The sequence below is a fragment of the Teleopsis dalmanni genome, chromosome 1, assembly GCF_002237135.1.
Source record: "Teleopsis dalmanni isolate 2A chromosome 1, ASM223713v2, whole genome shotgun sequence".
In the NCBI taxonomy this organism is placed as follows: Eukaryota; Metazoa; Arthropoda; class Insecta; order Diptera; family Diopsidae; genus Teleopsis; species Teleopsis dalmanni.
The window spans coordinates 80,265,807-80,279,478 of record NC_051846.1 but is presented as its reverse complement, the minus strand read 5'-3'; the positions used below and the strand labels follow the sequence as shown (position 1 = coordinate 80,279,478).

General features: G+C 29.0%; 1 protein-coding gene across 1 annotated transcript in view; it reads left to right on the top strand.

Moving 5' to 3' along the window:
• Positions 1-7,567: 7,567 nt before the first annotated feature.
• Positions 7,568-13,672, top strand: part of LOC119685810 — a 7,289-nt gene continuing 1,184 nt past the window's right edge. The window contains exon 1 of the mRNA XM_038100196.1: positions 7,568-7,750. Coding sequence (XP_037956124.1) covers positions 7,568-7,750 — 183 coding nt within the window. The remainder of the gene's footprint in view (positions 7,751-13,672) is intronic.

The window sequence follows — 13,672 nt, the reverse complement described above, 5'->3', positions numbered from 1 at the left end:
GATTCCATTTAATATGTATTTATATTATATATATAAATATGTTTTTTTTATCTTACTTACTTACTTACTTCTGTCCTTCTCTCCTAAGTGGAGCATAGAGCCTTGATTCTTTCTAACATTGGTAAAAACTTATTTAAAAACAAGCTCATCTACCTGTGTAGATTTTCGGTATTTTACTGACTTGTAAAAATTTAACACCATGTTTGAGTTGAATTATAGTATACCATAAACTATGTTCATCACTATATATACACTTCCTAACTATTCTTCCTCTTTAAATACTTCATGCAATGAAAAGCATTTATCACAAAGTAATTTTGCACCAGAATTTATTTGATGTGGCATCTTCTCTAACAGTTCAAACAGATTGAAGCCAGATAACTGCACCAAAAACTATGTAAGAAATCATTAATTTTAATTACGTTACGTATTAAATCCTTTATATTTTACTTAAAAAGTCTTTGGCTTTATTTCTCATTTGCGGCAACACTTCCTTTAGACGATTTATATGATTACGAAAGGAAATGCATTTGTATGGGGAAAGACTTCATCATTCTTACAGTTTCTTGGCGTTGAAGTATTCGAGCCACTTATGTGAAATTTATTAGCACTTGAAACCATTTTTGTAGAACACTCAAATAAATTAAATGCGCCATAAAAGTCAAAGCTTTCCAGTGAAAGGAAAATGCATTAAAAACTTGTACATGTACTTGGTGGTATACAGAGATACCAGCAGTATGTGAGTCTGCACCATTACCTGCAATTTTAATTACAAGAAAATGCATCATGCGCTCATTTAGAGGCTGAAGTCCTGCACTTGTCGCTATGAAGCGTTTGGTTCGCGCTATTTTAACGTTTGTTAGTGGTATTCAGCACTACCATCAATGCTGGAAAATTACACTAGGAGGCGTAATTATCTCTGCAATCAGTTCGCTGACCTTTTTTCCCAGCACACGTCGCCGCATGCTCGTGTACGGCAACTTCCGGTTGGCACACGTACTGATGAAGCACCTCGGGCTTTTTAGGAAGCAACACGACATGATGTTCCGTTGTAGCAACTGCAATGCCAACAAATGAACAACACAAGCACTTTAATTAGAAGTCATGTTCGTTCCAACGGAGCGGCAAATACACTCGCTGCCGCAAATGATAAAATAAAATTGTACTGAAAACATAAAAAATAAAGAAAATAAAACCGAAATAATGCAAACTCGAGCAGCGGAAAAATAAGAAAACTAGAGCACTTCACTGCTCAGTAATATGAAATTTCACACTTTAACGCGTATCGAAGCGCGATTTTCTATCATTTCTCTTCATGTCAACGTTTCGAAGCTTTTTTACAAATTTGATGTCTAGTTGGGTGAATCTCTCGCTGCAACCACTTCCGGTAGCCTGCATCAGCTCTATTAACGATTGCCACTTCCAAATTAGATCGCAAAATGTTGCAAAACTGCCATTTTCGTGCTTGGTTATATAACTAAATTAAAAAGAAGCACGGCACGAAAACATGTAATGATTGTTGCTTAATAAAATCCAAGCACTGAGGATATCAGCCACAAGGTTTGAACTGAATTCCACCAGAGTTTTAATTGTAATTTTAGTTGTCATTTCCAATTATCCTTGATTTCGATAGCAAAACAAGTTCAAGTCAAAAAGATTTATATAAGAATAAAAATAAGAATAAAATAATAAATAAGAATATAAAAATAAAAACGGCTAAAAAAAGAATTGAATCGTAATTTATACAAAATCTAGCGGATTTTAATTTGGACAGTTACCGTAGTCCAGCATTATGCAGTACAAACCTGTACTATTGTGAATTGTTTTGAAAAACGAATGAAATGCTCATAGATAATGAAACAAAACTGTTATTTATCATATGTTCATATAATTTCATATGTGCAAAGTATTTATCATATGTGAAAAGAAATATTTTCCTAAATAGATAGTGACTTTTTAAACAATTTTACATTTAAATTCTTAAGATGACTGTCAATAAAAATCATTCACTACGTAAGGATACTGTAAATTTTCTTAATTATAAAGGATAGTAGTCTATCGTCTTATTGGCACTTGTGGACTACACAAAAAAAAGTAGTTTTACTTTCCTACAATTGTTGAATAAATATGCAGACATTGTTTGAGTATATAAATGTAGGCAGCCCTGATCGATGGAATGATTCAAAATGTATAAGGAATTTTTAGTTAAAACACATATAATATCATGTCCTCTTCTGAAAAATATGAGCAAAGACTTTTGTAATACTTCAGTAGTCCTAATCATCATAGGAGATACAGTATTTAGGTTCTCGAAATCTTATAAAGCCTTAGTCATACTTTCAATTATAATCTAGCTAAAACTAGAAGAATTATGCTAAATATATTTAGAATAATAATTCAAATTCGCCAAAGCTTATCAAAGGTACATGAGTTTTTCACAATTTTTTAAATAAAAATAATGATTTTATTATTTATATTATATATTTCTATATACATATTAATATTTATTTATTTCTCTTTGTACAAGTTCAAAACTTCAATAATAATCTACATGCTAGCCCTTGTCCATGTAAACTTATTTTTGTATTTTATTTTTTTCTATTGCAGATATATAAATATTTAGATTACATTAAATTAACTTAATTGAAAGTTTTTACCTACAGTGCACTCATCATTTTATTATACGTCCACGCTTTTTAGGTATTTTCACAAAACATACATTTTTGTACTTTTAAACTATTTTTAAAAAATATTTACTCTGCTTATATGGTAAATAACAATTTTGTTGCATTTTGTATCCATTTTGTATATCCATTTTTATCTCACAATTATTCACAATAGCACAAGTTTATACTGAATATTACTATGCTACGGTGAACTGTCGACTTGATTTTGGATAAATTATGAATCATTTCTGTTTTCAACTGTCAAAATTCCCATACAAATCTACCTGATTTGTACTTGATTTACCGTCGAAATCAAGAATAATTCGAAATTACAGTAAAAAATACGAACAATATGCTCATTTTCATATCAGTTGTCATTAGAAGAAAATATGAAATTATATTTATAATTTATTTTAAAATTAAATTCCGTGGATTGAATTTTCTAAAGCCTCCTTTTAACAACATGTAACTTTTATTTTTACACAAAATATAAAACCAATTTCAGATTATTAAATGAAACAAATTCAAAAATTAAAGATATTATTTTGTTTTCTTTACAATCCCAATTAATTCATAAAACATCCCTGAAGTTCATGTTCAACACTCCTAAAGAAATAGATTTGAGGTATTTCTGATATGAGGAACCTTTTGAGGGTTTTAATCCTAAGAAGGGTTTTAATCCGGATCATGTTCTTATTGATCTAAAAATGTACACTTAATTGCCGATATGATTCTTAGTTTACATTCGTAGTTCAAACATTGGATTTTAAATATTATAAGTGCCTTATAACGATACTGAGGAATATGTTAAGAACTATGTTATGGTCATAGCAATTTTACATTATTTTTTATTAACCATAACTAAAAGGAGAATTAGTTGTAAGAAATAAGCTGACCTGTTGTACCTTATGGAAAAAATTGCGCTCAAATTCAATATTGGTTTCTTGATGTATGAATATATAAAGAAGAAATCTTTTATAAACTGATATATTGCATATGTAGAATTTTCCATATATTATGTATTAGAAAATTAGAGCATTCACTTACTACTTAAAAATCTTGTAGTGATGTGGAGGATAAGAGAATCATTTGGTTAGCAGTGAAATTTGTATATTTGACAAAGTAATTATATTATGACAAAGATTTTTGCTATACATCCATATACATTTACCAACTTTTCTATTATATTTCGGAATATCATTCACAAAGTCTTTTTTATGGTGGGCTATTATCATACCATACCATATTACCAGATAATATCATAGCGGAACTGTTAAAAGCTTGTCCTTTGACAACCGCTAAAATGTGCTGAATGGCGGACAGCCATAAACATATTATTTATCGACATTTGCCTTCTCTCAACTCGACAGAACGATATGCAAGATAAAATCAACGACTTAGTTCACGAATGACGTAAAGTTGGTCTTATAGTGAACACGGCAAAGACAAAGGCAATGAAGATAAATAATTCAGACCCTACCAGTAAATTTAGTCTGGACAATACAGAAATCGATAACGTCAACAGCTTCACATACTTAGGCAGTATAATATCGACAACCAAAGCCGAATCAATAAGGCATGCTCCGCCTTTTCGTTATTGAATAAAGTTTGGAGCTCTTCAATACTCTCCCAGCACATCAAGCTGCAGTTATTTAACAGTAATGTTAAGAGCGTTCTGCTCTACGGCTGCGAAACCTGGCTTGCCACCAACAACCTGATTCATAAACTGCAAACTTTTATAAACAAATGCCTTAGGAGAATTCTGAAAATTTGGTGGCCCCGCACTATTAGAAATTCCGAACTATGGTCAAGATGCCGCCAACTTCTCATAAACGAAATCAAAAAGCGTAAATGGCAATGGATCGGGCACACTTTGAGGAAGGCACCAAATGAAATCTGCAAACAAGCACTAACATGGAATCCTCAAGGAAGCAGAAGACCTGGTAGGCCCAAGTAAACGTGGAAGCGAACACTGGAGAAAGAAATCCAAGCAAGCAGGAAAACCTTTAGAGAAATCAAAACCCTGGCAAAAAATTGTGACAGTTGGAAAAAGTTCGTTATGGCCCAATGTTCCCATGGGAACGTACTGGATTGATTGATTGATTATCATATAAACAAATTAACACTCCATTTATTGTGTTGGCCTTTTCTTCTTAAATTTAAACAATTTCCAATTTTCTATTTAAGGCTTTTTCTTTTGTAAGAACAAATAATGGCAACTCTGGACAAAATGGAGATTTTGTTCGGCTTATATACGCAAAACACGTAATAAAATATAATGTTGAAATTTCGATAATGAATAATAATTGTTTGCAATTATTGATGAGAATATTTTTTTTACATGAATCTGAATAAAATATAATTTTTCGTGCCTTTTAACAGTAAAATAATACATGGAACAAATAACATATATTGTTACGAACAATGACGACACGAAGTACAAATAATTAACGAAATCATTCGTTGACAGTTAACTGGAAATTTCGTATATACTTTCAAAATCATTCACAGTAGACAAATTTTATGTGTTGGCAACCATGCGATTTGAACTGCTTTATCTAAGCGATTTCAAAAAGGTTGGACTGTATAAGTCAGCAGTGTTGTTGTTTTACATGTTATTTTTAAAATAAGCACTTTTTCTTTTGTGATATGCTTCCAAAAGAAAAGGACTTTAGTTAAAAACTCAATTTAATTAGAAATTATATCATTACACAAATTTCACGGCATATTTATAACAGTAATCAGTTCTTCTACATTACTTATTTATTTGAAAATATTCTTTACTACTATTTTATACAGTGGTAACTCGCTTTCACAGGAACAACAATTAGTAAATTCTAGTTACTTAATACTGTTTACTTATGGAAACAGAACTATTATTTTAAATTTTTTTCTTTATTTATTAAAAATCTATTTAAAGTACTTATGTAAATTGATATATGAATATAAAACCTTTATTAAACATCATATGTTTAATTTCAAAAATTAAACCAAAGTTTATTCATGTTTAAAAATTCTTCTATATAAATGTCTTCATCATCTTAAAGTTGTAATATCTTAAAACTTCACGTTTGTGCCAAAATTTTAACACATTTAATATGTTAAAAAAATTTCTTAAAAAACGTTAATGCATATCTAGTGTTAAATATCACTGAACGACAACAACTTCAGAGAATTACAACATTACGGTATTATCCAAACACATGTTCTGAAACTCTTCTTGTCAAAGCAGAAAATAATTAATTGCACTTAATAATTTTTGTATAAAACGAAAAAATATTTTAATTTATTAAAATATTTTATTTTTAATAAATTAATTACAATGCAAAGACAAATAAAAATAAATGCTGGAAGAAATTTTAATGATACTATAAAATGTATGATATGATTTTAGATACATGTAGATCCAATTAATTATTTGATTTGAGCTAAGATATTTAGCTCAAATAATACAAATATAGAGGTATTCAGATGTAATTTGGTAACTTCTTAATCTGTGAGATGATAAAATAACAAACGTGTAAACGCTAAGAACAGGAAACTAATGTATAACCAAATAATTTAACCTTCACTTTTATATGGAGGCGTTCAAAAGGCCTCAAACACTACTATTTGCCAATTAGAAATTGCACAAAGCCAGGCTCTGAAAAGACTTTTCAAGGTGGCATGGTGAATTAGGACAAATGACATCCTCAGCGACCTCAAGATTGATTCGATCAAAAAAATATATAAAGCATAGAGCCCTGAACTTATTTACGAAAACTGACAGGCTTACCAACACCGCGTTATCAAATCTCAGTATGCTTACATGCTCCTCGGGGAGGTATGCAGATCTGAGGTCAATTATTGCTTAGTCTAATGAAGTGATAAACAATAATCCAGTCAGGGCGTAGAGAAAGGCTATGAAGAAACCTCGCAGTTAACAGAGAGTAAAAGTGCTCAAGTGCACTGACTCAACTAGTCTCAACATAATAATGGAAGAAAATTTGGAAAGAGTCATAATAAAATTTACTTGTTATATTATTTAATTTTTTTTATTTCTATTAACAGCACTTCACAAAAATTAAAGTCAATATTTTATCGAAAATTGAAATAATTGTTGGACTTGATGCGTAGGCATTTCGTAATATTATATTTCACAAAAAGAAATGCACATACAACTTTTTAACTTTATCGAGTTGTCGAGCATGCTTGAATTTCACTAATGATTTATCTGTAGTAATTATTTGTAAGTTTTTGAAATAATTTTACTTCAAATAATCTCATTCGAACTGCTAATAATGAATAAAAAGTACTTATATAGCAAACTATATTTCTACCAAGATTGTATACAGGGACTCATTCTAGAGGGAGCTTTGAAAACTAATCAAAGTTCATATGACATTAATTGAAAAAAATATATATCTATATTTACTATAAGTTAGTCTGGAATAGGGACCGAACAGCAATACTTTGCTCCCTCTTATTTACGACACTGATGTATGCAAAATAAGCATTCAACGGAAATAGAAGAATATAACGAGGCAACATTAATAGCATAACTTAAAGGAGCAAAAAAATATGGTTCAGTGGTTGAAATAGTAAATTTAGAAACTGCAGATAATTATTTAAAGCTCTTAAAGAAGCAAATAAATGATTATTAAGGAATAATCAATTATCTCATCTGTCAATACTATAATACTTTCATTTATGATAATAGTTGTTATTTTTCACTAATAATAACCCTAGCAAGCTTTCTCTCACTTTTGTGTTGAATTTGACGTCTAAATGATTTATTTGTTTCTGGCAATACTGAATTTTTCCAACTTTCTAACTTGACGAATAAATTTTATTCAATTGAAATTTTTTATTTAAACAGATTTGATTTTTATTGAGTTCACTATAAATTAATTTAAACAGCAATGGACTTGACTGGTGTATTAATACACGTGGATTACATAGCCACAGTTTTGGAGGATCCATTCATTGTAGCACGTGCACAAGTCGGTGGTTCTGGTTCTACTCATGTCCATGGGCAAGGTATAGGTCAGCAACAGGGGAGCAATAATTCTAATTATTCCGCACGGTTTATTGGTGTGATATATGTACAAAACTTTGAACCTTCCTTTTGTTTTCTTACCATTCGTCGATTTATTTAACACAAAGTTACTACATATTAAAAGAATCTTAGGGTAATTACCAACAAAAATTCGCTGAGTGAAGATGCAAATTGTCAAGACCTAAAATGAAAATGGTATAATAATTTGCTAATTAATGAACATATGTATGTATACATATTTTATTATACCTTAAAAATAATACGCAAATAAAAATGTAACTTTTTAAGTTTATTAGTATTTTATTAAAACATCACAAGAAATATTACATATATTACTTTATTTCATGACTTTAATTATTTTTTATGAACAGACGTCTGTGCAGACTCTTAATCTTGTAGTTCACTAATTTTCAAAACCTCTCTATAATATTAAATATTATTTAATTATGTTAAATAGTCACTTTCATCATAACTGACGTTAAATTACGACTTATATTAATTATTTTCGCAATTAGTCTTCCTACCTTCAGGTCAAAGTCGTTTTTAACAAAACAAATATTGATGAAGGGTTATTGATCACTGATTATTCAAATTCTGTAGTCACATAAAGACAAATCTTTCCATGATTTGTTTCAAAGCTGGCACTGTTGCAATAATTTTGATTGATAGATTTTTTTATTTTATTTAGTTTATTTTATTTATTTGCCGAATGTAATATCCGAAGGATTTAATAATATTGAAGTAACTAATTGACCTTAACTCACACCCTTCGATAGAAAATTGTCACCAAAAAAAAAGCCTTATGTCGATCTATTTAAATGTGGCTTTTGAGAATGCATTGTTAAGCTCATTAAATAAAATTTTCAGAAGTCTTCTGTCGGTCCCTTAAGGGCGGAAAAACAGCAATTCAGATAAAACTACAACACTACGAAGTGAATGGTATAGGTTTAACTTTTTCTAAATTTAAAAGTGTGTGTACATATAATAATAAAAGAGATATGTAAACAATTTTTCTACAATTGCATTATCTATAGTGAAATTTTTCAAAGCTTAATGAAAGCTATTATATTATAAAACTATTATATTATATATCAACAAATCAAATAAATTTTCCTACCTTTAGCCTCGCTGAATTTTTTTTTCAATTATATCATAATTTTCACAGGCTGCTATTTTCTTTCAATTGAGAAAGTTAGCAATGCAGATAGTCACGCTTGGCTCATCGTAGTTCTCAAATAAGCCTTAATTAATTTTAATTTTGAAAAGCTTCATTCAGCAGAAGCTATACTGCCTGGATCTGTGAGCATGATTCTGGTTACTGTATAAGCATCCGGATAAAGTAGATCCGAATTATTTAAATTATATTCTTTAATATACCGATTGAGTGGCTTTATATCGTTGAGTTTCTACTGGATGATTTAGGATGATGAATGCCGGTGCTTTTATCTCCCCGAAATATATACCTAAAATCGACATAATCAGATGTGCTCATGAGTTAGCGTAACTAGTTGCACTTTTACTCTGTAACCAAACGCATTATTCAAACTCGTGAATATCCCTATTATTTCTGTATTTTGCTATTTAGGTTTTCTACATCAACTAATTCAACCTTTAGACTAATATGTATGTATTTTTTTATAGAATTGTCAGGTTAGTTTTCCTTTACTTAATGAGGAAGTCGTTACTTTTTTCGTTACCTATTATTTGAGCTTAAGTGGGTGTTTTTGGAAAAAAGGCCGCCACTCCAAACTACCTACCTGCCTTAGACCAATATGTAATGACATGCATCATCAATTTATATGTATATTTTATATTGCAACAATATATAAAAGTACTAAGTAATAAATCGCATTAAAATATAAATATTTTAAACATCTTAAAAGCATTTGATGACAACAGTAATTACTTTTCAAGGATAATAAGAATTTTTAAGCAAGTTTTAAATTCCATAATGTCAATAATTTTTTACTTTTAATGTAATTTTTATATCTACAAACCTTAAAAATATAATCAGTTTTAATGAAACTAAAAATCTTAATTTTATTATAATTAAAAAGATTCCACTTTAGTTATTTATCAATATAATCTTTTGGTACTTGAAATCATATAACATTTAATAAAAATACTTATTTGAAATATTTTTATGCTTCATTTATAACTAATAGTACTTTTTTTTATAGCAAATAGTACTACATTTATAGGTAATCAAAAAGTGGTGAATAAGTCATGACGACTAACATAAAATCGTGATATAGTATTTTAACATTTAAAAACATTAAATTATCCGTAACATTTACCGAGACTGCATTTACTAAGAATCGAACTTGTGCCCTGCCAAATTTGAAGCTTAGAGTCAGCGCTCAATTCTACACTTAGCAAATTAACTTTTCATGTAGCGTGTTAATTTCCTATAGTGTTAAAGAATTGAAAAAGATATATAGAAAGACTATATAAAAATTAAGTATAAAGTGGTAACAGCTGTTTTGATAGTTCGAATTTTATATTAAGCAAATTTATTTTAGATATATTATGTTAACTAGCGTTAGTGTTAAATTTTGAAAAATCAATCCAAATGTTTCTTACAACTTTGGTGTACTAAAAAGGAGTCTTACAAAGGCACAAAGTTATATCAATATATCTATCGAATTTGATATGCTCTATATTTTTTGAAGTACATAATTATTTTGATTTTAAATATATAAGAATCGATATATTTTAATATGAAACACATAAATTCCAAAATTCTATTTTTAAAAGAATTTCATTCTAATCTGTGGAAAAAAGATTAATACATGGAAAAGTAAAGAAAATTTTTTAAGATTTTGATACTAAATTTAAATTTGCCCCAAAAATGTCAGAAAATAACATAAAAATCGAATTAGGAAGGAACGAAAATCACTTCCAAGGCTTCAGAAAAAATGAAAAAAGGATTTGGATGTGTATAGAAAAATATTTTAGAGTACGAAAATAATAAAATTTCCTGGCGAAAAAGAAAACAATTTCTTCTTTTGCTTACCTGATATATTTGCTTCCTCTAAATTGGTTATTATTTTCACTTTTTTCCTTTACTCTATAAACCTGTAGTCATGAAAATTATACAATAAATAATTTTTATACTACAAATAGAGAAAAGTAGAAAAAAAAGAATATGAATTGTTGCAATTCAAAACCAAACATTAAAATAAAAATAAAAATAAAAATAAAATGTACAGAGGAAAAGTAAAACAATCAAAATTTACGCTCCATTAAATTTCTGGAAAATAAGAGTAAGATGAAAGTAAAGAAAGTAATAACAGCAGTAAAGTGGTAAAAGGGCAACAACAACAAAAAAGCCACTAAAACACTGTTTCCGTTTCCGTTGCAAATATTTTTGTTCGTTACTTTTTCTTTATGGTATGAAGCATTTTTACTATCGCGCTAGAAGCTATTTTGTTATGGAATTTAGAGCCTTTGTTTTCTATATTTTTTTTCCACTTCTCCATTTTACATTGAACCCTAAAAGACCTTTTGTTGACATTTTCGTCGTAGTTCAGTGTTTTCACTTTTGTTGTGTAGTTTTCGGTCGCAGGAAATGTAAAACTATTATCGCGAAATTTGCAACAAAAAATACTCAAAAATAGTTCAATAAAGTTTCAGTTCCAATTTCGATTAGTATTCCATGGAAACTCTATAGCTTTGTGCGGAATTAGCTATAGAGAGGTGGAGTGGCAGAGGTGCAAATCGATTTATAACGGGAAATTAACTGATTAAAACCAATTAAAAACAAAGCCCTAACACATATAATGAGCTTTAGCTGCGTTCCATGTGAGTCCATGGTCCTTTCAAAAGGATCAAATTTATTAAACTATTCGCAGGAATTTATTTGGAAGTTACGAACTCGAAACTGAAATAATTCCTTTTAAAAATAAAATAAAGAGAGGATTTTGGAAACTTTTGCGATTGTAGCATTTTTCAATTTAAACAGTAAAATCTGCTAAATAAAAACAAAGGGTTTAGCATATTTTTTTTTTTTGATTCTAAAATGTAAGAGACGTTTACTTTATAGAGATTGCAGTTTATTACATTCGTTTTATGAAAAGAGTATTAACATTGAATTTTTTATTTAAACATTTTATAACTTAAGTTTAAGTTAAAAACTATTGTACAATTCAAGTTAAGTTTTAAAAAAATTATATAAAATTAAGATCACTTAATATTTATTTTTACCATAACAAAAAACTCAATTTTGCTGAAATATATTTAATAGTTATAATTAATTTCATATATGTATTTGACATATGCACCCAACCAATATACAGGTTAGGTATCTAACCTGTTCAATATAAAAATATTGAACTTATTGATCGTAACCGATCAGAGCCAAACGCCGGTGATCCTTCACAAACAATTTCAAAGCCTGCATTGACGGCAAACTAGATTTTGTATAGTGTTTGGTTGAATTGGTGGGAAATTGTTTATTACAAGCTGCTTCAGCCTGGTAACGGAGTAATCAAGAAAAAGCGCCCAGAAGTGACCAACAGCAAAGGAGTTTTGTTCCTTACAGACCTTACACCGTCTGACTACTGTTTGTTTTGATGTCTGCAAACCTTTTTTGACGGTAAAAATTGGCCAGTCGAATAAACGCTGAAAATTAAGTTTTTCGGCTATCAATCACAGAACTTCTACACTAAAGGAAGCTTATAGGTCCTTGCAAAGTACTACCCACCAAAAAAAAGTTATTCTCAATAAATTCATTTTTATTGAACTAAATGTACAAAACTGGTAGGAATTATATTTTTTGGGTATATCCCCATTTCGACTATATTTGTATCAGAAATAAAATTAGCCCTGTATTTTTCGTAATTCCACTGAAGTTGGTTAGAATGATCAATATGCGGTCGTTTATTCTAACTACATATAATGAATTCTTTGTGTTGGTAATTAAATATAAACTCCTATGGTAAACAATGACTGATTACATCTTTTAACCTTTAAATATATATGTAACTTATATATTTACATATATAAATATATGTCAGTATATAAATATATATTATTTAATTCTATTTAAGGAATGAAAGTATTCGCATCGTGAGTCTCGGTAACTAACAAAAAAAAATTATCAAAAAATTTTTTTCTTTCTAATTTCTTATTTACATTATTAATATGCAATCATTAAATTTTTTTTAAATAATATGGAAAAACGCAATAATTAACAAATTTGAAAAAAAACTTAAATCTAAAACTTAAAGTTCATTAATAATTTTAAGTCGCTGCAAGTGATTTCACTATTCAATAAACATATCGTGCTATATAATTGATCGCGGATAGCGGATATCCCTGGCTGATTACCTGCATAGTGTATACGCATTATTATACTTACTCATTACTGTCCTTCTCTCCTAGCAAGGTACCATATACATGTTATTATAAACAATAACTTAACAGGGTTTTCCTATGTCGCGCGAAGTCCCTATAATGTAGCAAATTGACTGTTACCAAAATTAGGAAAAGTTATCCATGTTAATGTCATCAAAAGGTAGTTAATACATATTCCTTTTTCTTTATTAAGGTTTTACTATTAAGTATTGGATTTAGTTCCTTACTAAAATTTTACAAGCCTAACAGGGAAAACATTAGTTTTCTGCTGCTGTATTAGCTATGATTTCGTTAGTGAACGCTAACAGCCTCGACGGATAATAGATGGGGCATATCATCAAATTTGACGATATCTACACAATTTTGTTTTTTTACTTTTTAATCGTTTTTATAATATGTACGATAAAATTATACAGTTTATTCATTTTCTATTCAAAACATATTTTGAACAAATTGCCCGCCTATACAATGCTCAAACAGCGCGTAATTGAAATCCTTCTGTAGACCATTTGGTTGAGAGTTGTTTTGTAAACCCATATAAAATAACATTTATATTAATTCATCCTTTCATTTGAATATGCTTCATAAGCAGCCTTTCAGCTTAATATTT